This window comes from Melanotaenia boesemani, chromosome 14 (genome assembly GCF_017639745.1).
Source record: "Melanotaenia boesemani isolate fMelBoe1 chromosome 14, fMelBoe1.pri, whole genome shotgun sequence".
Classification (NCBI taxonomy): domain Eukaryota; kingdom Metazoa; phylum Chordata; class Actinopteri; order Atheriniformes; family Melanotaeniidae; genus Melanotaenia; species Melanotaenia boesemani.
Genome location: NC_055695.1, coordinates 15,412,072 through 15,436,667, shown reverse-complemented (window position 1 = coordinate 15,436,667; position 24,596 = coordinate 15,412,072). Strand labels below are relative to the sequence as shown.

The 24,596-nt window shown below is 36.8% G+C and overlaps 3 protein-coding genes and 1 long non-coding RNA gene across 4 annotated transcripts; 2 read left to right on the top strand and 2 right to left on the bottom strand.

Moving 5' to 3' along the window:
* The first annotated feature begins 1,818 nt into the window (after nucleotides 1-1,818).
* Nucleotides 1,819-24,268, top strand: LOC121652609. The gene is made up of 3 exons (XR_006012639.1): nucleotides 1,819-1,903; nucleotides 7,702-7,709; nucleotides 24,257-24,268. It is a non-coding gene; the product is annotated as an uncharacterized LOC121652609 (long non-coding RNA).
* LOC121652605 lies at nucleotides 3,118-12,434 on the bottom strand. Its single transcript, XM_042005479.1, has 20 exons — nucleotides 12,421-12,434; nucleotides 12,237-12,318; nucleotides 12,049-12,103; nucleotides 11,748-11,914; nucleotides 11,613-11,657; nucleotides 11,383-11,489; nucleotides 10,832-11,001; nucleotides 10,426-10,589; nucleotides 10,016-10,226; nucleotides 9,339-9,524; nucleotides 8,704-8,888; nucleotides 7,595-7,658; nucleotides 6,827-6,990; nucleotides 6,671-6,715; nucleotides 6,433-6,539; nucleotides 5,515-5,684; nucleotides 5,218-5,381; nucleotides 4,885-5,095; nucleotides 4,206-4,412; nucleotides 3,118-4,096 (listed from the first exon to the last, which is right to left on the bottom strand). Exons 2-20 carry the CDS (start codon nucleotides 12,261-12,263, stop codon nucleotides 3,813-3,815), a joined length of 2,733 nt encoding a protein of 910 aa, XP_041861413.1. The 5' UTR covers nucleotides 12,264-12,318; nucleotides 12,421-12,434; the 3' UTR covers nucleotides 3,118-3,812.
* On the bottom strand, nucleotides 13,151-14,511 carry LOC121652606 (receptor-transporting protein 3-like). The gene is made up of 2 exons (XM_042005480.1): nucleotides 14,236-14,511; nucleotides 13,151-13,683 (listed from the first exon to the last, which is right to left on the bottom strand). The coding sequence occupies exons 1-2, from the start codon at nucleotides 14,376-14,378 to the stop codon at nucleotides 13,353-13,355; spliced, it is 474 nt and encodes a 157-aa protein (XP_041861414.1). The 5' UTR covers nucleotides 14,379-14,511; the 3' UTR covers nucleotides 13,151-13,352.
* dynlt2b (dynein light chain Tctex-type 2B) lies at nucleotides 17,607-22,904 on the top strand. Its single transcript, XM_042005481.1, has 5 exons — nucleotides 17,607-17,781; nucleotides 19,152-19,285; nucleotides 19,669-19,738; nucleotides 21,539-21,602; nucleotides 21,682-22,904. Exons 1-5 carry the CDS (start codon nucleotides 17,735-17,737, stop codon nucleotides 21,727-21,729), a joined length of 363 nt encoding a protein of 120 aa, XP_041861415.1. The 5' UTR covers nucleotides 17,607-17,734; the 3' UTR covers nucleotides 21,730-22,904.
* Nucleotides 24,269-24,596: the final 328 nt, after the last annotated feature.

Genomic DNA, 24,596 nt, shown 5'->3' with positions numbered 1-24,596 from the left:
GTATGTGTGTGTATAAGCAAAAGCATTCTTCATTGTAAGCAAAGTGTCGTTCGGATTTAACAGATCTCATTTCCTTTAAGGTAAAAATTGTTCATGTTTGACAAGTTTAAAAGAACACACAAAATAAGTAGAAAGAAAGCAATAAAATTAAAGTATTGCAATGAAGGTGTCCATAAGAAAAGAATGAGATTCTTATAAAAATATTTTATAATGCAAATACAAGTCAGCTGAGACTCAAAAAACTATAGTTTTTCAGATAAACTTATGGATAAAATGTTCTAGTTTTCTTTCCAAACAGACAACCAGCTTTTACAACCCGAAAGTGTCCTTGTGTGTATTAAGTATTCTGGAGCAGAGCAAAACATTTCCTCAGCCTGATCAGATCATTTTACATTATCTGGATCTTTTCCAGGCGTAATTTTAGCATCTCCTTCTAATTTAGTTTTTACTGTTAAAAGTACCCATTTTATTTCTTCATGAGATTTCTCAATCCTACTTAAACTGTTAGACAGAGCTTCATTATTACCAGCAACGTGTCCTCTCTCTCCGCTGCTTCGGAATGTGAGAGAATCTCCAGCCACACACACACACACTCACACACTCTCTGCTTTGACCCTTTTTTTTTTTTTTGCTATCTTCTTATTTGGTTTCATTATTCTTTCCTTTTATGCTTCAGCTATACAATTATTTTATTTATTATATAAAATATCACAATGCTTTATGCAAAATCACCTCCTTCTGAGCTGCTGCTGTCCGGTTCTAGAATAGGACAGCGGAGTAAGCTTGAGGGTTAATCCTACACTTTCAGGTTCTCTACACACAATTTTTATATATATTTTCTTCCCACAATTATTGTTGTAATTATATATTTATATTAATGTTTATATTTATATTTATAAATTATTATTCATAAGACATTAGACAAACATAAAACATACAACGGGGTACCCCAAAAGTAGAAAGGGACTCGAACTCTTTTTTTTTACTCACAGGAGGACTCCAACCTCCTGCGGTGACGACTTTAACCTCACTATCAAAGGGGACTCAAACCCCAATATCTCACAAGAGGACTCTAACCTCCTGCGGTGAGGACTGGCACCTCACTTTTCCAGGGACTGGAACCCTGTTACTTGTAGGGGACTGGCACCCCTATCCTTAAAGGGACTGAAAACCCTTTTATGTATTTATTTATTTATTTATTTATTTTTCCTTGTTACATATTGGGGAGTCCCATTCACCCTCCTTCTCCTTCACAGCTGTGTTTCCCATTGCAGCTAGGACGTCTCCCGCTGGATTTTTCTTCTTTGAGCAGCCCAAACTCAGGCACAAAAATTGACTAAAACGCCTATTATTACCACCGAAGTTTTCACTTCAGTGCCGGACTAACCCTACCCTACCGCAGCAGAGTAGATCTACCTTGCCTTCACAAGATAGTGGGACCACTACCCTATTTTCATAAGATAGTGAGAAAAGGGTGGTAAATGGGAGCCCGATATGAAAACTTCTCACCGTGTGTGATTGTGGGTGCTGCTCCACACGCAGGCTTCGTTCTGGATATCAGTGGTGTCTGAACGGAGTCCCTCCGCCGTCCCCTGACGGTTAAGGCTGACCCAGGGGCTGAAGTATCCTTCAGGATGCGCAGTCACGGGTTCTGGTCCTCCGGTCAGTCACTCAAGATATCCTGTTCGTGACGCCAAGATTGTTGTGGAATTTTATTATCAAAGATCACACACTAAGTGAGAATCAAACAAAGTATTTTTATTAAGAGCTGATCAGCAATGAGAGTCACACAGTCAAACAGCTTTGGCTGAGCGAGTCCGCAGGAACACACATGGGCTTGGTTAATATAGACTCGCATGACGTGATGGCATCAAGGTCGTTGGTTGAAAATCTTCAGTACATTGTCTGCACCTGGTACAATGTTTTCTAAAGACTGTTATCAGCATCTGTGCTGGGGAGGAGAGCTCACTAAATATTATCTGGGTACAAGTCGCTCTCTTCCTCAGTGAAGCATAAGTCAAGGTTGTTAATAATACAAAGAGTAAATTATAGAGTATAAGGGCTATGTGTATAAATTTTCCATTACACTAGCCGAGGTGGTTCAGGCATCGGATAAGGATCTCGGACTGTTCTAACTTTCCTCATCAGAGAGAACTTAACCATCTCCTCAGAGTATTTAAAAAAAGAAAGACTTTTGTCACTTCATAACCATTATAATCATATATAAATACACACACACACACACACACACACACCCACACACACACACACACACACACACACACACACACACACACACACACATATATATATATATATATATATATATATAATATGTATGTAATATGTATATGTATATATATAATTTTAATTTAAATTTTTTTTACCTAGGGTGCCACTGTACACCTGACTAACAGGTCTACAGATGAAAACTAGCTTTTGGCTAATTCTGGCATATTCCAGGTTTGCTGTTGTTAATATGTACTGTCCTGGTAAGTAAGAAAGTAAGTACATAAGCAAGTAAATAAATAGATAAATAGATAAATAAATAAATAAATAAATAAACAAATAAATAAATAAATAAATAAATAAATGAATAAATAAATACACTGAATGCCATTTATCCTTTGTTAACAATTCAGTTATTTTGGTTTTTGATACATCTCTGGGTGGTCATACATTAGTAGACACAACAACTGAATAAACTGAATAAATTATTCAAGTTATCCGTAGATATAGAAAGATTATTACTTTGCTTTAAGCCATTATAATAGTGTGGTGAAAATCTCTCATTGCGACAGCCCTTGCTTTCTGTCTGAGTGGATAATTTATCTTTTTGTGACTGACTAAAATAAAGTCACACATCTTCCTTCTCAGTTATTTGCAGGTTTGATTTGTTTGTTATTACATTAGCTTTGAAAACTGAACTCAAACTAAATTAACAATATGCTTATTTGTAGTTTCTGTTTGTGTGTCCTGGTCAAATATTATAAGCACACATCCTCAGTGAGCTTAAATAAGTTTGTTTAAACATTAAACACAATGAACAAATGTGATGGAAAACTTTATTGTCTGTTAATTTAAACGAAATATTGATACATGGAAATCTTTCCAATGTCTAATTAGAAGTTTTTAAACCATGCTCTTTTTTTTATCATCATCCATTTAAATAAATGCAATAATTTATATTAAATTAACACACAAGAGACTATTTCCATAGAAGCAATGGCATGTTTGTTTGGTCGCTTAAATAACATTACATTTCTACACAACCAATTGAACATACTACATGCTAAGAGACTCTGAACTGGGATTCACTGTTTATAAGCTGTGTTCTCGTAGAAGTCTAACTACAGCATTAGCTTGTTGTTATTTACTGCATATAACTGGGTGGTTCACATAACTTACAAATTACTCAAAAAGTAACTGGCAAACAGCATCAGTACCAAAATAACAAAGCATAACATCATATAGGAGGCCCTTAACAATATATTTGAATTTACGTGTCTTCACCTAAGCGGCTAAAAAAAAAAACATGTTTTATGGCCTTTTTCCTTATTTGACCTTAATTAAGATATAAGGTAACTTGTAACATGCATGACAGGTGTTGTCCTGCTAGACATCTCCAGGACAGGGTTCAGCTGTTATTTGTTAAAGAACGTTAAAGAAAAAACTTTTGTTACTTAATTAAATCTTTAGTTTTTTACCCATACCGGTGTAAACATTTTAAAACAGGACAGAAAATAACCACCAAAACATGAAATGAAAGTGAAGATGGATGGAAGGTGTTGCATGACAGACTCAAAATAATATCACTGTTTGTGGTAGGAGTTCACCCAGATAAAAATGATGGTGATGAAGCTGACTACAAGGAAGAAGATGTAAAAGATGAATAGTAGGCGGTCTATGATAAAACCGATCTGGATCCATTCGTCTGAGCTGGAGCTTCCTTTCAGCTGCTGGACCACCTGAAGGTGGATGGCTTGAAGATCCGTGTTCAGGTTCCTCAGCACCTGCAGGGTCTTGTCCTCATTCAGCAGCTCCATCTGCTCTGGAGTCTCGTTGTCTTTGGCTGTTAAAGAGGAATCCTTCATTTCTGTTGCAGAGTAAACAAAACTTGAGGTAATCAAATATTTAAGGGTTTTTATCAATTTAAAGGTAGCTGCTGAACAAAAGTCAAATCTTTGGTATGTACCGTATTTTACCTTGTGCATCAGGATTTTCAATCACAATGTCTTCTTTTCTTGGCTCTGGAGGAAGTCGTACAAGTCGGCCCAAAACATGAAGAACAAACACTCTGATCCAGCGAGGAGGTGGATCATAATGAGCAGAGCCGCACAGGAGGTTGGTAATGAAGATGGTCTCCAGTAGACTGGCAACCATCATAATCAGGCAGAGAGACAGGAACACATCTAGAAAAAAGAGGTATAAAAAAAAATCCAAGAATGTCAAGGTATTATAATTCATTATGCAAAGAAAACAATTCATTAAAAATAAAGAAATACAGAAAACAGCAAGCTATTCAGCTGCATTGGGCATGAACAGAGTTTAGCTCTTGGGTTTGGTATCTAGGTTAGCGGAGCCCAGTTTCCCCAGAATGTCCACATGTAGAAAATATAACAGTTCTACAATCCATGGTTATAAATTGTCAGGTGGAATTATATTTCGAGCATCCACTTGATGTGATGAAAACCTCAAACCATCCATCTATATACTATTTCCTGCTTATTCCCATGTAGCCAAATGAATGGTGCTGAATGCCATCAAGCAAACCGAAGCTGAGCATATGAAAGTCTATATTCTCAGACTTTTATCATATAATTAGAATGTTATGGACAAAGATGTGACATGTTCTCATGAGGCTGAGCAAAAACTAAAACTGACTTATGAGCGGTATGGTGTTTCCAGTTATGGGCAGCAGGTTGTTTGTACTGAGCAGGAAGACAGTGTAGCCCAGGACGAGCGTCATCTTGAAAATGGACCGGTCAATGTCTTGGGGGGGCAATATGAAGCTGAAGAGATCCACTGTGATTAGGAAACCGCTCGGGATCAGGAGGTTCACCACATACAACATAGCATGGCGGCGAACAGAGATCTGTAGCAGAGTTGAGACATTTACAGCACATAGTAAACCTTTATTTATTTATAGTTTATTTATTTATAACAATTTAAATGGTCATTATGTAAAATAATGGTATTAAACTTTCAATGTCTTACAAAGAAACGAATCTCATCATATCCGTCTCCATCTAACGTGGGTATGACAGATTTCTTTGCATTAATTCCAATCAGTTCCCATTCACCCATAGTTGACATTACGTCTATAGATGCCTGAAATATGTCTTCTGGAGTACTGTCGAGCGCCAGCTGTATGGCACTGGCTGAAAGAGATAAAGTCAACATTTTGGGTTAGACAAACCTGCTCGTTACAGTTACATCAAATTACAGTAAAAACTGGATTCCCCCGTTTATTGGAGGGATGAAAATCAAAGGCTCATTTCATCTTTTACTTACAAGGGTGTATGTAAGAGTTAAAGCTCAATGAGCAGTTCTGAGTATCAAATGGAAACAAGTAGATTTCAAGACTGCAGGAGCTGACAACTCTGACAGGCTTTTCATCATAAACAAAGCCGTCACAGTTAAGGTAGGTATATGGAACGGATGGAGCAGAGTTTTTCTCCATGCTGCAGGATGATAAGAGACAAATAGTACAATAAGTTTAATGATCACATGGTCCCTTGTAACGTAAAATATATAACCATCTCTACAAAATGTCAAACTCCAGGGTTGCTGACAAACAGCAGCAGAAAAGAACTTCAACCTTTTTAACTGTTATTTAGATTTTGGAGGAGTTCGGGGGTTAATCACCTGACATGGTCACTTTTTTGTGGCAGGGAACTTTTGTTTTCTTGTTTTTTAATCTGTGAGAATGATTGCTTTCTAACCATCTAACCAAATATCCAACTCACCCCTTTCAGTGGTTACCATATCTACTGTATCTTGATGCATCTTGGTTGGTTTGTATTTGTTGTGTTTCATGTTTGCGCTGTCTAAATACTTCTTGTTAGATGTTATTACACTGATAAAAGCCAGAAAAAACAAAACATACTTGCCAAGTTTTTTTTTTTTATTGTGTTATTAAGATGCTAGATGAGTTTTTACTGGATTAATAACTGTTAAAGTTGGACTGTAAACATTATGAGAGGAGCACAAAAAGCATTAAGCATGTTAATATTTTTTTCTTTGTGTAGATGGAATAAAGAGCCAAAAACAGTGACAGACCACAGATTTTTTTTACATCAGCATGAGCGGTGTTAAAGATCGCACAAATGGTTACTGTAATGAAACGTAGTATGTTTCATGGTGCTGTTACTCTTTCACCACTGGAGCCTTCAAACTATAGTAAGTAGATGGTCAAAGAAGACGACTTACAATTCATTGATGACTATATCTGGTACCCAGAGATTGTTTCGTGGAACTGCAATCCATACCGAACCACACTCTTCTGGTGTCCACACAGAAAATTCATTTTTCCATGACTGCCCACAACACACAGAAACATCAGCAACTCTTTTTTGTTTTCAGCATTTAATGCTTTTTTCTTATTTGCCTGATTTCTTAGACTTCATAGTGATGGATATTGTAAAGTAGACAGTAAAAATGGACTTACTAGCGCTTGCCAGATATATGTGGTTAAGACCTGAGCCTTCTCATCCTGAACAAGACAAAAAAAACAAAAAAAGAAAAAGAAAAAAGAATGAAACCTATCATTACAGATATATTAATGGCTTAATAAATAGAAAACTTTAATCACACATTTTCTTACCACGCCCAAAATGCCAAACAAGACGAAGGACAAGCTGACAACAGTCGGGGTTGACATATTCACAACTGGTCGAATAGAGCTCAGGTTGAAGACTGTTTGGAGACCACCCAAGAGTGAAGGTGGGTTAGGTTGAGAGCAGCTCAGCCTGGCAGAACTGAATGGGGCTAAAGATGAAAGAAGAAAAAAAATCCAATGACTTCTTTTTTTTTTTGCAAAACAGACATTTGCTGCAACACTTAACACTAAATAATTTTTTTTCCCCAACTGTAATTATATCCACAACAGAGTCTTTGCAGACATATAAGTATCCTGCATTGCATCAGCATCATGGAGAGAAAATTTGTAATAATGGCTCATCAGTGTTTATAAGTAAATCTGTGTATTTTCATCCTTCATAGAGGACCCAGAATGAATTAGGAATAGGAATTAGGTTTGTGACCTGGGGATGTTAACAGGATTTCAAACTGAAAAAGATAAAAAAAAAAAGCACTGATCAAATATTTTACCATGTTTTCTGCTTTGCTGTTAATAAGACTAGACAGGCGATCAAATTTTTAAAAAAATCTTCAGTTTGAATGGCTAAATTAAAAAGATCAGATTGACAGTTAGGAGAAAAATTCTAAAGCTTTAGGTTTAGTTGCACATGCAGGAATCTCTTAGCCTATAACTCTTATAACAGGAATGTGAAAACATACTCTTAAAAATAAAAAAGTAGGATATGCATTAAATACTGTAAGAGAAATGGCATCCTATAGCAGTTATACTTACCACTGATGAGCAGAGAGGTGAGGATGAATAGAAGTTTAGAAGACTTGACTTTCATCGGGCAGCACTAAAAACATTAACATGGATCAACAGTGGTTGTAGTTTGAGAGGTGTTCAAGTGGTGAAGGCTGTCTTGTAAAGTTCACACAGATTTGAGATTGTACTTTCTCATTTCACGATAGAAACAATTGCATTTTAAGTCTTTAGAAATCCAGAGGAAGACTTAGTGCTGCTGTCCAGCAGCACAGATGTGGAAGTTGTCACCTGTGTTTCTTTTTCTTAAAACCTCAAAGTACGATCCATCACAAGCCATCACCCACTTTGTAACATGTTTAGAAAATGCCAAATAATGTCATTATTATTATTGATTAGAGTGGGAAAAAAATCCACTTTAATGAAAAAAAAATTAATCTTAAGATTTAAGATTCAAGAGAAATATTCAGCTAATTAATAAACATGAGTTTAGATAAAAATGATTTAACTTGTAATAAGTGGATGAAATCTTAATGGAAAAAACATTTTAATGATGCAGCATAAGATAATATTTTAGATAAAGCTGACTGGGAGTGTTGTCTTTTTTCCAAACACCAGTACCTGACCTCTCTGATACTGCTGTGTTTCACTGGGAAAACAGAAGCATTGGTGTGTTAGATGCCCACTGGAGTGTCGGTTATAATAACTGCATTTTTAACACGCAAAGTTGCATTCACACAAGTAAACATGTTCAGTTAAATAAATTTCAGGGAAAAGCTGAATGAAATTTTACAAGTAATTTTATTTTCGATACAGTGGTTTCCTCCATTTAAAATGGCACAATATAACACAATACTGATCCTAAACAAAGCTAAAACTCTAATAAGAATCTATTTCACAATTATTTTGGCTCCAAGAAAGCAGGATTTGAAATATTTTCAACTTATTACAACATGCTGGTCAAATTCGAACAAATCTTTGAATTACTAGTTTCATAGATAGAGCCCCTCCAAACACACACACACATCATTTGTCTACTTATTGTATGAATTCACCCAGAGCACGATGATGGTAATGAAGCTGACTGATATGAAGAGGATGTAGAGGCCAAACAGCAGGCGGTCTATGATGAAACCCACCTGGATCCAGTCCTCTGAGCTTTGGGTCCCTTTCTGCTTCTGCTCCACCTCATCACGGATAGCACTGAGGACCGTACTCAGACTCTTCAGCTCCTGCAGGGCCTTGTCATCCCCAGCTGGATCCTTGTTCTCCAGAGGACCCTCATCAGATTTGTCCTTTGTCTTCACAGAGCTGGTCCCTGGTTCTGTTTATAAGTGACAAAGGGAAGAATATTAGTAAACAGTCATGAGAAAGAAAAAGGAGAAAATGTACTTTTTGTGGCTTAAGTATTGGATTTTAAATGTTCAGTCTCATGTTTTTCTGCAGGCTGGAAGGGTTGTGTCCTACATGTACTGCAGCAACCTTTCTAGTGAGTTTAACTTCACCACTTTGGCCTGCAGCCTCAATGCTATTTTTGCTTTAAACATATTCTATGAGCACAACATAACCTCAGATGAATCATTGCACATACAACACCAACTGCAAGCGAAGAGGGAGGCTGGAATTGACTTGAATTGCATTAAGGACAATAACAATCACAACCTCAACTCTGTAAGGAAACACCAAACAGGACGGTTTGCAGCCTTTTGGCAGCTGAACTTATACCTCTGTATAGCACTTTTGATGACAGCATATGGATCCTTTAACTGCATACCTTGGTGTGTTGGCTTTCTAGTTGTTTTTGGCATACAAACAAGAAAGCCCAACATTTTCAGGACAAGTACTTGGATCCATCGAGGGACGGGAGAGAAGTTAGCCGAGCGGCACAACAGGTTGGTGATGAGGATTGTCTCCAGTAGACTGGCCACCATCAGAGCCAGACAGAGAGAGAAGAACACATCTGGTAGAAAGAGATGAGAGATCCACAATGAATGAAGTCTTACAAAGTCAGAATGTGGATAATTCATATGTCAACACCTTAAATCTACTAAATGCAGCATTAATGTTAACTTATATTAATTCTTGTCATGATGGCTCTTCATGGACAGAAAGATCAAGACGTAATAGAGTTTACTTTTCATAATAGATGCACAACATATCAATGTGTTTAGTTTATATGCCAGTCGTACAGGCTAATAATAAACTTAAAAGTGAGATGAATAAAGAGAGTTTAAACAAGCTCATATTTATTCTTCAGTGTTCTGTACTTTGCTATTAACTTGGTCTTCTCAGTGACTTAACTGATTTGCATGCAGTAATAAAGTGCTGAAGGAGAAACGTATTAAATGCAAAACTTCAAAGAGGCACTGTGCTTAGATCTTTGTAAGACGGGAAAGTTACGCTTTCATGGGAATCTTTGAACAGGCCGTATTCCCTGTGTCTCATACTGACTTATGAGAGGTATGGTGCTTCCAGTGACGGGCAGCAGGTCATTCATGATGAGCAGGAAGACGGAGTAGCCCAGGATGAGGGTCATCTTGAAGGAAGATCGGTCAATAGTCTGTGGAGGAAGCAGGAAGCTGAAGAGGTCCACCATGATGAGGAAGCAGCTGGGGATCAGCAGGTTCACCACATACATGGTGGCCCGACGCCTCACTCTGATCTGAACAGAAAAGGTCAGGTACTGTTACGTTGTTTGATATTGTTGTCATAAATCAGCCATGTAACTTTACTACAACTGCTCAAATAATTAAGATGAATTAACAACATAACAAGTGTACCCAGTAAATGTTTAAATTTTGTGCATTAATTGCACTATACAGCATTTTCACTGCAATTTCTAAAGATCACAGTCAACTTACAGTAAATACAAGCTTGTCCGTGTAAAGAAGTGTGGTGTCATTATTGAAACGTTTGTGGGCGGTGATGTCTACCAGTTCCCATTCACCCATAGTGGTCATCACGTTCTTTGAGAGCTCTGTGGTTTCATTTGCGGGTCTTCCAAGTAAAATCCTTATATCCAGCGCTGTGGGGAGAAGGTCAAAAGAGCTGAGCGCAGGAGCCCACATCTACTTCAAGGTGACACAGTCAAAGTTTTCTAGGGTTTTCTAATCTTCTTCAAAGTAGACAATAAAAACAACTTTAAACTGCATGAAGGTTGTGTTATTGCAGATTGCGTTCATGGTGTATCAGCCCTTATAATCTGGCAAATATGTGAAACCAGTCGTTTTCTGTTATTTTGATATTCTTGTTCGAAGCTATACTCACCATAGTAGATGTAGGAGTTGAAAGTCAAAGTGCACTCTTGTACGTCAAATGGGAAGGTGTAGATATTGAGGTTACATGAGCTCACAACTCTGACAGGCTGAGAGTCATACACCGTACCATCACTATACAAGTACACGTATGGAACAGATGGTGCTTTGTTTTCTTCCATACTGCAAAAGCAAAGTGAGCAGATGTGTTAAAGCTGCACAGCACCCCCAATAAAAGCATCTGATTTGTAAGTTCAAAACAAAGCTACTGTAAATAAATTGCATTTATAATTTGATATTCCACATATTATTGGAGACTAGTACATTTCTATCAGTGGTCACATAGTTTGCTTTGTTTACACTGGATTTAAATGGAAAACAGCATATTAAACCACAAATTTAAAGCTTTTCAGGGTTTGGGTTCACATACACCCAAATGGACAAATTCAAGTTTTTTTTTTAAAGATTTTATTGAACAAAAATGTTTTCTAACAGTGTCTCCAGATAATTGCATACTGGGCTGTGTGTATAGCTTGTGTGTGCATGTTTTGAGATGAAACTCACAACTCGTTGATCACAATATCTGGAAGCCAAAACTTCTCCTTGGGAAGAGAAATCTTGTCGGTACCACACTGGATTGGGTCCCAGCTGATAAACTCATTCAACCAATACTACAACAACAAAACTGGTGTCAGTGTTGGAGTGGAAGTGCCATCTTCACTGATTGTAATCACAAAATATAATATTACAGCTAATTCTAAAAAGAAATTGAAATGAATGATTTAAATACATACGTAGCTTTGCCAAATGTAAGTCATCAGGAGCTGAGCCTTTTCATCCTAGAACACAAGACAAATGACTGACAAACTTGGATATTACTGTAAAAGAAAGTGAAATCTTTCTTTTCATCGACTGACAGCTGAACATACCACTCCAAGTATCCCGTACAAAGTGAAGTACACGCTGATGTTGGTGTACGTCATTGGGTCGAGGACCGGCCGTATGGCATTGAGGTCAAACACAGGGGTCAGAGCACTCAGCAAGCTGGGCTGTTCTGGCCGGGAGCAGTTGATCTTCATGGTGCTGCACGCTGGAGCTGATGAGAGGATTTAAAGTCTTACAATATTCAACATACAGCAGATCCTTTTGCAGCTTGTCTTTTTGTCACTACTGGTATCCTGCTGGTGAAAGAAACTCACAACATGCATGTTGTAAAAGTAAAAAGCTTACCCGGCATGAAAATAATGAACAGAACCAGCGTGGGCACCACTGACAGAAGAAGCCACTAGAATTTAAAAAAGTATATGTGATGGAGTTATTAAAAATTATAGAGATGAATTTTCATAGATAATGCTCAATTCCAACTGAGGAATATCTTTTCATGACATGCTGATTGAGCAGCAGGATAAGATACTTACCTTCACGGATTTATCCGTCGATGCCATGATGTGAGTGAAATAGTTGTATTTCTATTGTTGTCAGGTGATCAGTTTCTCATGGCTAAGGACCATAGAATAAGTATCTTCATCAAAACATTGCTTCATTTACAACTTGAACAGAACAACCTTCAAAACAAATAGCAATACTGGACAGAGAGCATACCTGTGACTTACCTGGCCCTCCTACTCTTGTAAGACTAAAGTCACCCTTCATGGTCCAGATATACATACACAGTATAACCAGAGCGTGATGTGGACAACTCGCTTGCAAATGATGTGGCAGATGCAAAAGGCCAGGCAGAGCAGTTGCTTTCCTTCTATTTGTTTTCATATGAGGTGAATACAAACCACAGTTTATGTCATGTATCTCAGTGTGTGACTTCCAGGGGGTTGAAGACAGACCACAGTGGTATCACAGTCACACCTGCTGGTCGTAGGCAAATCAACAGTGGAGGTCATGTGAGACACAGGCGTCCTTCGGTTTCAGCCCCAAACCCCTGCCAGCCAACCTTTTTGCATTTTATGTAACATGTTTTTCAGAATCTGTCCAGCCAGTTGTACCAGTGTTACCCTACAAAACTAAATGTGAACTAAAATTATTTTCAATTTATACTCCATTTAAATTGTGAACTATTCGTTGAATGTTGGACCATTTGTGACTTCATATATTTATTTTTGCTTAGAAAAACTGTGTAGGCAGTAACTAATGTTGTACCATTACTTTTACATATAAATATGCTAACAAAAAAAGAAATCATTAAGCAATAATTAGTTAAAAAATTATCCAAGTGACTTCCATTCATTACTATATCTTATTTAAAGGTCACTTTAATGACAACTGTGGACCTTCATCCTCTTATTTAGTGATGTACCAATACAAGAAAGTAGCCAGATTCACTTTTATATTTTATTCATTTGCAAATATCAAAAACAGCAGCAATGCCTTCAGCCAAACATGAAAACTTATATCAAAGAAGAGGAAAACTGTAAGAGGAAACAGAAAGTCAGGAGGAAACATCTGCTTTGCTAATAAGATCATTCAAGCTAACCTATACATATAAGCTGATAAAAGCCTGACTTAAAAGCAAAACAAGATCACTTTTTTCTACAGAGTCCTAGCTTACAGCCCTGACAGTGATCTGGCTGATGGGGATTGTTGCCATCGTAGCTTCTGAAATGCCTTTTTTTCCCACCAGTGTTTTCATGGTAGCAGTTTTCTCTTATTTTCTCCATCAAGTTGTCCATGAGGACGGCGATGCTGTCAGATTCGATGTTGGGCTTCTCCATTGGAGCATCGCTGCAGTTCTTGCACTTCTGATAGAGGGGCCTCATCTTGACGATACCGTTCCCATTCATCAGCCGCATGTGGAAGAGCACCATCACTCGGTTGGAACTCCAACCTCTGCCACAGCTGCTGCATCTGAACCTAGAAAATGACAGAAATGATTGTTTTCTGTAAATAACGCACATCCATGGTAAAGCAGTAATGTGGGTTTTATACATAGTTCAAAGAAAAGTCTGAAAACCCATCGACCTGTGAAGTGAGTGAAAATGGAAAAGAGATGAAGAGGAGCTATGGGAGCCGCCCCACCACACACACACACACACACACACACGCACGCACACACACACACACACACACACACACACACACACACACACACACACACACACACACACACACACACACACACACAAACACACCCCTTTCCTGTTTACATCAAGCCAATTACTTTTTTCACCATTAAAGTTTTGAGTGTCTAAAAGTTATTTAATTATTTATTTGTGTGTGTGCTAACGCATTAAGTTTTCTGTGGGGTGTGTATGACACAAAAAGCTCTTCATTCTAATACAATTTAATTAGTAAAACATTGGGACATACATCTTAATAGACAAAATGCAACTATAGTTGATATGATCGTTAAATGTAGTCCTGATCATACAAACCAGCTGCTGTAACTGTATCCAAAATACTCACCTTGCACATGTGTTATTGACGCACTGCCTCCAGCCAAAGTGCGGACGGTTTGGCACAATATGTTCATCAAACTCCAAATTCCAAGAGTGTTTCAGCTGCTTCGCTTTATTCTGAAAAATATTTGTCCACTTTGACGATTCCATCCTTTCGAGGTCGGAGGTGATGTTGGTTGAGGGCGAAACAGAACAGCTGATCAGTACTGTTGACAAACAGCTTGTGAGACTGATCAGCAGTAATGTGGGTTTTATACATAGTTCAAAGGGGTGTGGGACTGACTGAGGCGTTTTTTATAATATCAGAAAATCAAAACTTAACACTGTGCACCGGGTTTCCTTAAGTTTCGATTTACTTTTGCACTGAGATTAGGAAAGTGAAGCAGAAGATTGGAGGAGAAATGAAACTGCAACACGCTCCGAGGGAAGCTGTATGCAACACTGACACCTGCTGGTCACAAACTCGTCCTCGCTCGTAATTTTTGTGTTAAATTCTAATTATTTTGATAAATAAGTGAAAGACCCAGTATGGTTTATTTGACAAGACATTTTAACCAAAAGGACCTTATGACAGTGTATCCCCTCTGGCAAATGTTTTTAAAGGAAAAACAGACCAAACACACAACAGAGATTTATGTTTGTTTTTCCTTTCGATTTAGTTTATTTATTTATTTTTTCTCTATTTCCGTTTAACATAGTTTCGTTTTTTGCTCGGAAGTACAGAATATTAATGTTTGAAACAATGGTGGTTTACAGTAAGATACATCAGTTACTTAAGCAAGCTGCTATTTTCTACAGAACCTGGGTTATGAGTATTTTTTTACATGCACTAATACATGAGACCGTAACAGAACACGTCATTCTCAATTATTAAGTGCAAAAATGGTATTTCCATTTTGTGCAATTATTACAGAAACTTGTGCAATATTAATGAGAATTCGTGACTTTCAACTGCATGATTGCACATATTTGTCCCGAATACCTACCAAATATATTAGGCAGACTGTACAACAAGACAGGGCAGAGGATACAATTTGAACTTGACAAATGCAGGTGACTAGATTGATTAGTACTATAACAATAATATTGATTTAAAGAACACCAGTGATAGACAGTAATGATATGTTTTGTGTGTATTGTTAGCCTTGTAAGGTTCATTTATTCAAAGAGACACTATTTTTATTGTTAGGTGACCTTGCTGTTGACTCTTGGTGGAGGGTATCATCTGTGTTGTGATGCATACCGTTACAGACAACTGTGTGTTGAGTTTATGAGAGACTCCACACCAACCCTATAGGTAAAGTTTCCTTCATCCAACATAACTCCAACTTTGACTGTGGTTCTAAGAACGCATTATTTGTAATGAAAGAAGAAACATATCCCTCATGTATGATGCCAGTGTCATGTTTGCTGCTCTGCTGGGCCTCCAGTCCCTCATCAAGCTCATCTGCTCCACCTGTGGCACCCTTCATTATCACACTACATGCCCCTGTGCTCTGCCCTACCTAAACCCTCTCCCATTCATGCGTTCCTGCCAGATGGTCAGCACTCTTGCCTTGTTGATATCCAGCGCTTTCTCGTTTCCAGATTCCAGTGTTCGACCCTACTACAGCCCTCGGACTTTTTGTGCCTTATCCCCTGTCGGGCTGTTCCTGCCTCTCCTGGATTTTGACCTGCTTCTTGCCTCTTTGTGTATGACCCTTGGCTTTATAATCGCTACACCTTTGGATTGTGGATCTCCCCTGACGGAGCCTTTGCCCTGCATCACCTAAGGAACTCCCTGCTGGACTGCACCCTGCGCCTCTCCTCCATTCCCCGGTTTCAATAAATGATATTGTATTCAAATCTTAATCACTGAGTGTGTGGCTGAATTTCCGGGTCTCTGGGGAGACCTCCATTACAGCCAGTAAGTAATATTTTACAATATCTTACTGCTTCCATGTTAATTTCACAAACACAACTTTTACTGGGATTCAAGCAAATAAAAGGAATGACTTAGTAATACACAAAAAGACAAACTTTAAATTTCTCCCAGGAGAATGGTGCATGTTGGAAATTTAAAAAAAGGAATCGACTCATTTAACTCAGTAATTCAGTTACAGCAATATGTTATTTGTACCTAACCCTAACCAATGACCTGCTGATGAAGATGATTGGTAATGAATGTGATCACATCATGTGTAACTATTAGTCTCAGTAATAGCATGCAAATACTTTCCCCTCCCCCTTTGGGATATCTTTTAGATTCACCCTTCACAAACAGTAATCACCCTTCTGGGTTACTGACACAGTTCCAAACAATATGGAATTTAGCATGAGAAAATGTCGTATTGTGCATATTATATTTCATCATTAGGTTTGTATTTATTATGACTGATGTAGTCTCCATAGCTCAGTGCTGGATCTCTTGGAATAATTCTAATATTTGCAGTTTATGCAGCGTTTGAACTGTGTAGACTACATCAGTCAAAACAAACACAAAGATAACAGTTTAAATTGCATATAAAGATATTTGCTCATGTAGAATATTAAATAATTCCAAGAGTTTAAGTTTGTATGTTTCATTAAATACATCTGTAAATTATTTCTAGTAATAAGCGGAGACATTATGAAGACTTTTTAGGAACACAGTGTGGAGAATTTAATAATTTTCCAATATAATCTATAAAGACAAAGTTGTTTGAATACATTTAATTTAATTAAACAATGTGTATGAGGAGAGTAATTCGGTGGAAATTTGAGGTAGAGAATTTAAATACTTTTTTTGAAAACAGCAGCCTACACTTACTACTGGAAACTACTTCAAATTTATCCTGTTAAGAAAACTCTTGAGAGATTCAAGATAAAGATAAATTTATTTTTCCATTGTTTTCATACCAAACAATTTGGTCAGATATGGAAAGCTTTTTATGTGCCAAACTAAGGGTTAATGTCCAAATTTTATTTCTTTGATGTTATGTTATATTGTATAGTGAATGGATTATCAAATGATGTGAATTATATTATTCAACTATTAATTATATTCGTCAAATTTCATATTCACAAATGTAAATGGGCTGGATATAAACCCCTCTTTTAGTTGTTTATTGTGGATCTAAAAACCTATGCCATCTCAACTGAAAATGTAAAGAACCAAAAAGCAACTAGAACCCTTGATATCTTGAAGGAACTGTACATTGTTTATGTTTATATTGGGAAAAAATAAAACCTCCCTCTTTGTAACTATTATCATCTATCCTTTGTTTTGTTCATTGTATGTTATTCATGTTCTTCATTGTATGTATCATTTTGTCTGTGATTTAAAAAAAAAAAAAAAAAAAAAAAAAAAAAAAAACTTACTACCGGAAACCGGAAACCCTCATTTCCGGTTCCGGTAGTTAAAAAAAAGTTGCTAAGGCTAAAAAGACGTTGCTAAGGTAACGGATATAACTGTATACAACAACAAGACTAGCTTGTTAGCAACTATCTGCCTTTTTTCTTTTACCTATATCTCACACTCACACGCCATGGAGGAGTCAGATACATACTTAATACGACCTAACTACCAGCACAAGTGAGTTGGCCAAATTAAGCATTTCGTTTCGCAAAGTTCAAGCCTGGCACATTTATCGCTAACGATAGCTTCTAACTTTTTAGGGGGTGTTCAAAATTGATCTTGCATTTTTGTTGTTGTCCAGTAACAAAATTATATAATGATACTGCTTCAAGATGATCCTTATTATTGGACTCAGTCTTTATAAATGCAATTACAAATTTAACGACAATATGCGAGTGTAATTAATTAATCGGTTTATTATCTGCAAGAATTGCGGGAATATATTCGGTGGAAATGTAAACATCAAGATTTTTTTCGTTGGCTACTTAAGTTGGTTATCAAAACATGTTGAAGTTAAAGTTATATTGCAAAAGTAGCCTTTCCGTGCAGGGTAATGTGTGTGAATTAAAGCTCTTTAGTAAGCCTCTAATATCTTAAGTTTTCATCTGTTTGTGGGTCTTTTTGCCTTTAGTTTCGTCTCGAGCAAGTCAAATGAAACTAGCAGAATTTAGACTCAACAACTGAATTAACCATTGCAGAATATTCTGCAGCCATGCGATGGTTCGGCGACCCGTCCAGGTTGTACCCTGCCTCTCGTCTAGCTGGGCCTGGGATAAGCTCCAAAGACCCCCGCATTGGAATAAGCGGGTATAGACAATGGATAGATAGAGAATATTACATTGTTTTATAACGTCCAAACATTGTTCAAACAACTTCGCTCCATTTTAATATGAAGTCCGCAGACATATTCCTATACATTTATATGAATTTATAGGTCTACATCTATATTTTGTCATCAATAAACATTGTCATCCATTCCCATACCAACTGCCAATGTTGTCTTTTGTGTTTGGCCACACATTTTAGTGCTGCTCACCATTACTTTTTTCTTTTTCAAAATGAACCAAATTGTTGATTTGGCTACTCTTTGCTATTACAGATTTAGTTATTCTGGTCTCTTTACTTTCATTTGACTCCTTTGACTGAGAGAAGCAACTTAATGCAAACACCCCGCTTCAGCTGTAGACCTGTCCTTTTGATGTTAAAATAATATAACTGTCCTTAAAACAACTTTGCTTCTAAATATTAAAGAACTGTAATTCCTTCCTGCCTTTGGGTTCAATTTAAAGACAAGAGTTTGCACTTTGAGCTGATAATTTGCATATATCTGCAACTTGAATATAAGGAGTATACATGTAAGCTATAGTCTACTGTATTTAAAATAAATATAGTCGAATATTTTGTGTCATTAATAAAAACGTTTAAAAAATTCTTTTAAAGATTTTAATGTTCCTTGATGCAATTCAGAGGGAAGCTGATGATTTGTGGGATCTTCTGTCACTGAAGTTAATTTTTCTATTCTTGCTCATCATTGTTCAAACTTCCAGGTTTAAGACAGCTATTGTAAAGGAATATATTCGGGAAATAGTGAGAGATCGGCTCTCTGGAGTTCAGTATGACCCACAGGAAGTGGCCAAGCTGTCCTCTTCACTGGCAGACTGCATTAAGGACAAAGTGAAGAGTGAGTGATGTTTGCTCTCTCATTTTTGCTTCTTTCTGAGGAAATTTAACATCTTGTCCAAAATTAATACACAACAAAAAAGCATTCACCAACAAGAAAATAAAATTCAAATTTTAGATTTTTTTTACATTTATGCTTTAAATAGTCAAGACTGGAAGTACAGAACCAGAATTATGATAATAAAAATGAATCATAAAAATGATAATAGAAGAATAAAGCTGACAGTATTAATTTCTGTTTTTTTCCCTTTACAGCTCTAAACTTCAGTTAAACATCTTATTGAATTAGATTAATTTCTTACAATTATAGTTTTACAATATTTGAATAATTTATAGTAAATATAGCATATTTTCTTCTTTTAACTTGTTTCTCTTTGTGCTCAGATGCAGGATTTGACAGATATAAACTTGTTGTGCAAGTAGTCATTGGAGAGCAACGGGGTCAAGGAGTCAAGTAAGTTAGCATTAAACTTTGGTTAACTCAAAATAGATGTTATTATTTATTACTTTATTGTTTTGTTTTCATTTAAACAAAGTTGTTTCTTGTGCTGTTCAACACTACGAGGTAACCAAATATGGAAAAACTGAATTTTTGCAAAAAACACATCACTACAGAAGATTACATGGATGATTTAGTGTATAGTGCATATTGTGAACTGTCCAGGTCAAATAAAAGCCAAAAGACCAATGACAATAGGCCTCATCATCCAATATCTTCTAATGAATCTTCTTATAATCTTTTTTAAGTTATACATAAGAAGTTTTTTTTACATAATCCCTCTGTCAGATTTGTGAATGTGTTCATAGACTGACAAAAATCTTAGTATATTTCTTTTTAGACTGATGAATTCCAATCTCTTGTAAGTTAAAAGGACAGACCAGCTGCCCTTCTTTGCATAAATAAATGGCCGCAAACCCATAAAAGGCCAAGATGTATGTAAAAAATAGCTGGTCAGTGATGTTAGTAACCAGATGACCAGGGCATAACTCAGATTTCCTGATAAAACTAATCATTATAATAAGGAAACATTCATGTAGCAAATTATTAAATAATGCATTTAGCAGGTCGATCTGGGAGTCACTGGTGACTTGGACATTTATGGAGGGATTTTTATTGCAGTTGAGAGAAAGGATCTTGTGTGTGTGCAGACTGTTGGAACCAATGGTTTTAGGAAGACCAGCAGTAGAATAACTATGTCTTGTCTGCGACTTGTTCTTCAATGAATGGAAAAATAGTTTAATTTTCCACTGAGGGAAATTTTAATGTTAGGACCCAATTTGCAATTTCTTGTAATTTATTTTGACTTAACAAAATGCTCAGTAAAATACCCAAAAGTTCATTTAAAAATCTGGCAGAACATTACTGTAGTTTCATTATTGTATTTTATGAGCAGAACAGCAGAAAACAAAATAAATGCTGACTTTAGTCAAACATGTCAGCACTCAAATGTCCGTAAGAATGCTCCTGAGGGTTCATATAAGAAGATTTGTGTAAATGCCTAAATCTTCATAAAAAGTGTATAAGTGGGATTTAAGAACAAATTTGTTTGTAAGAGGTGAATGACTCTGTTTCTGATAGTTTTTTCTAGCAGTACTAGCATAGCTCATTAAGATAGCAAATGAAAATTTTTAACATTAATCCTGAAGACATTTAAAAAAATAACCAGAAATTCAGCGCGATTTTACACAGTGACTGACACTGAGTATGTTTCTCGATATTTCCTTAATCATTCTTGCCGAGTGATTATGGTTTTCCTTTAGTCTCATTCAGGCAGTTTTTCAGTTGCAGCATCCATTATACTCTTAAACCATCACATCAGGGTTTACCGCAATGCAATGAGATGTACTCTATTTTTTAGTCAGTAAATACTTCTAAGTTGAGATTTTGATGTAAAATGTATTGAAGAAAGTATCAGGCAGACTGGAAGTTGATTCCAGGGTGTTTGATAATATTTCATCTTCTAGTTTTGTAAAAAGTCTGTATATTTGTCTTCATTAGTTCTCTTATTGTTTACTAAGCTCCATTGCTTTAATTTAGATTTAATCTGTTTAGGGAAAGGAAGTGCAAAAACTCCTAGCATCATTGGGGATTAAAAGGCAGGCAAGCAACCACACTGTTGTTTTCTACTAAAAAAAAATTATATATATATATATATATATATATATATATATATATATATATATATATCAAAGGATGCATTTGTGCATAGCGCCTGACACAAACTCACCAGGTGCAACTTTTGTGTGTTTCCAGCATGTCCTCCAGGTGTTTTTGGGATGCTGACACCGACAGCTATGCAGAAGATGTTTTCATGAACGTAAGTCTGCAGTCATATGGGAGGGTGTGGGCAGTCTTGTATGAGACCCATTTTAAAGCCATTGTGTTTCACTCCACAGGACAGCTTGTTCTGTGTGGCAGCAGTTTTTGGAAGCTATTACTACTGAGGACTAAAGTATGGATGGAAGAGAAATCACTCATGAAGTTATGTGAGGGGAACATTTGGGAGACAGCCTGCTGTTAGCTTTTCTTTTTCTGAGGTATTTAAGAATGTAACAGCTTCATTGTTAAGAGATATTTATCACTTCTTCTCTGAATGGCATCTGAGCTGCTGAAGAATCTCTGTGGGAGTAGAAGACTTGACAAGATGGTTATTCTTGAATCAGACCTCCTATTATGGTGTGGCTAATTTGGGTATTACCTGAAAAAAATATGGCTTTTTTCAGGTCTGAACCAGTCAACACTAAAAATTGTTAAAAAGTCTTTTCATAAAATGGGATTACTGAACAAGCCACCTGACTCAATCTAGTAAAACGTCACCTGCATTAGTAGTTATTAGGGATTAAATGCACAACAGCTCAGGGACAAAACCCTTCAGTGTCTTTGGTTAGACACTGAAGCTACAGCAGAGGTCAGTATTTGTCCAATTGTCTGCATCACTTATTCATTCAGTTTTTAAACAAATATTTATCACAGTCAGAGCTTGACATGTCTTAGGGAAAATCTTTTGCATGCCAGTTTGATATTTATTTATTTTTCCTTGAAAGTAACTGGCTGTAATAATAAAAAAAACTTATTTCATTGTTCATAGCATTTTATTATATATATGTTCCAAGCTGAAATGTTGAGTATTTGCAGATCTTTTCTGAATAAACTAAATGTATACTGAAAACTTCTTGAAATTGGTAATTTAAATCAAATTCCTATTTAGGGAATTATGCCTGGCTTAAAAAGAAGACTGATAACTGAAGAGAATTGACAACAGAAATTCAATAGAAATGTTTCTTTTTAAGTATAACTGTCACAGTTTTTCCATAATTTTGTGATAGCTTAAGCTGATCTTGGTTATATCTTCATGCACCTGTATGAAAGCAGTAGAAGAAACAGAAATGTCACGTGCCCACTGATAGAATTGGCTTTCTGAGTTTATATCCTTTTAATGGCATCATCTCACTGTGTACCTGTCCCTACCTGTTTATGCCATGTCTGCAAGACTGTCATCCTTCATACCAGTGAATTGTAAAATGATTATTCTCATACTGTAAAGTAACTGTTGCTGGAATCACTGACTTCAGTTTTTTGTATGACAATCATCAACTAAAACTCAGAATTACAGCAACCCAGTTTTAGAGTTTTTTTTTTCCTCTGAAACATTTAGCAGGAACTGTTTATATCATTATAATTCATTGTTTTCCCCATCTGAAGCAAAGATACACCAGCAACTATGCTTCAGACATGCTTATCCAAAAAAAAGTGTAAATGAGTCGTTCCTAAAAACAAAGCCGATAGAGTCATATTATAGCTGCAAGGTGCATTTCTGCACAGGTCATTCTGGAGGAAGTAGCTGCCTGTTATTACTGATCAGCTGACTCCCTTCTGCCATCACCTCTGCAGTCAGTGTGTGTTGTCAGTGTGTAATCTGGTTTCTCTTAACTTTTAGTGAGAGATTGATCTGCAAATTGTGTTAGCCACTGACAGCTAATGAGCTGGTGTCAACACAACATCTGCTGGCTGTAACACAATGCTGTCTTTGCTCATGGTCATGCCCCTGGCTAAAACTGGCTGCCTGGCCTATGGTCAAGCATGTGAATGAAATCTTTGTTAGTATATATCTTACAAAACACCGAAATGAGTCTTTATCCATGGGTAGGTGATGGGTGTGGTGGGCTGCTATTTTTCTGGTGCACAGGGAAATTAAAAATTCTCTTGTTACAAGCTTGTAAATCAAAACAGACGAGGAAGCTTGGCCCAGATAATGTAATCAAAGTTGCTGGAAAATATAGAAGTGATAGATACTTGTCAAATATGAGGAGTGCATCTGGCTCCTTACTGTCAGCACATACTGTCTGTGATGGAACATGTTTATCTGCAGTCTTTCATTTGTTTTTCATGTGCTTTAGTGCAGCAGAAATTTGGTGGAAGTCAAAGTCAAATGTTAAATGTGTTATGTGTTGGGATTTAATTTCCCAGTCTGTTTTCATAACAGTAAATCAGTTTTGTTTGATCTGATCTGGAGTAAAGGGGAAGGTACTGCTGTACCTATTTGCTTAGTGAAATACAGGTGGCGACTTCTTTTGGGGTGGGCAGTGGTACATATTGTTGCTCTGATGGATTGAGTTTTGATGACTGTGGCGGCCAGTGTGGAGTTAGATTACAGTTATTTCATTGTCATGAAAAACAAAAAAACCATTTCAGGTAATTTTAGCTTTGTGATGTAGTCAATTTTCCGGCTGGAAGCATCCATCAGAAGATGGGTACACTGTGGTCATAAAGGAATGGACATGGTCACCAACAATACTCAGGTAGGCTGCGGAGTTTAAACAATGCCATGTTTATAACAAGGGGGCCAAAGTGTACCAACAAAATATCTCCTACATCATTACACCACTAGCAGCAGAATGAACTATTGATACAAGGCAGGATGAAGCCATGCTTTCACGTTTGAATGTTGAATCTAAAATTGAGAATCAACAGACCCGGCAACATTTTTTTCTTTCTTCCGTTGACCAATTTAATCTTTTCATTAGCTTTTGAATTGAAGTCTCAATTTCCTGTTCTTAGCTGATAAGAGTGGCACCCAGTGTGGTCTTTTGCTGCTGTAGCCCATCTGCTTCAAGGTGGGCTGTGTGATACCGTACCGTGGTTGGAATGAATAGCTATTTAAGTTGATGTTGCCTTTCTTTTATCTCCAACCAGTCTGCACATTCTCCTCTGACATCAATAAGGTGTATTGGTCCAGAAAACTGCTGCTCACTAGATATTTTCTCTCTTTCAGAGCATTCTCTGTAAACTCTGCCTTTGAGCGGAAATGAGT

Excerpts from the sequence above, each read along its gene's own strand:
- LOC121652605 (XM_042005479.1), bottom strand. The coding sequence starts at position 12,263 with ATGGCATCGACGGATAAATCCGTGAAG. Across the intron at positions 12,104-12,236 it reads CGACGGATAAATCCGTGAAG|TGGCTTCTTCTGTCAGTGGT; the intron begins GTAAGTATCTTA and ends TTTAAATTCTAG. Across the intron at positions 9,525-10,015 it reads AAGCACCATACCTCTCATAA|ATGTGTTCTTCTCTCTCTGT; the intron begins GTCAGTATGAGA and ends TCTTTCTACCAG.
- LOC121652606 (XM_042005480.1), bottom strand. The coding sequence starts at position 14,378 with ATGGAATCGTCAAAGTGGACAAATATTTTTCAGAATAAAGCGAAGCAG. Across the intron at positions 13,684-14,235 it reads GTCAATAACACATGTGCAAG|GTTCAGATGCAGCAGCTGTG; the intron begins GTGAGTATTTTG and ends GTCATTTTCTAG.
- dynlt2b (XM_042005481.1), top strand. The coding sequence starts at position 17,735 with ATGGAGGAGTCAGATACATACTTAATACGACCTAACTACCAGCACAA. Across the intron at positions 17,782-19,151 it reads CGACCTAACTACCAGCACAA|GTTTAAGACAGCTATTGTAA; the intron begins GTGAGTTGGCCA and ends TCAAACTTCCAG. Across the intron at positions 21,603-21,681 it reads CAGAAGATGTTTTCATGAAC|GACAGCTTGTTCTGTGTGGC; the intron begins GTAAGTCTGCAG and ends TTCACTCCACAG.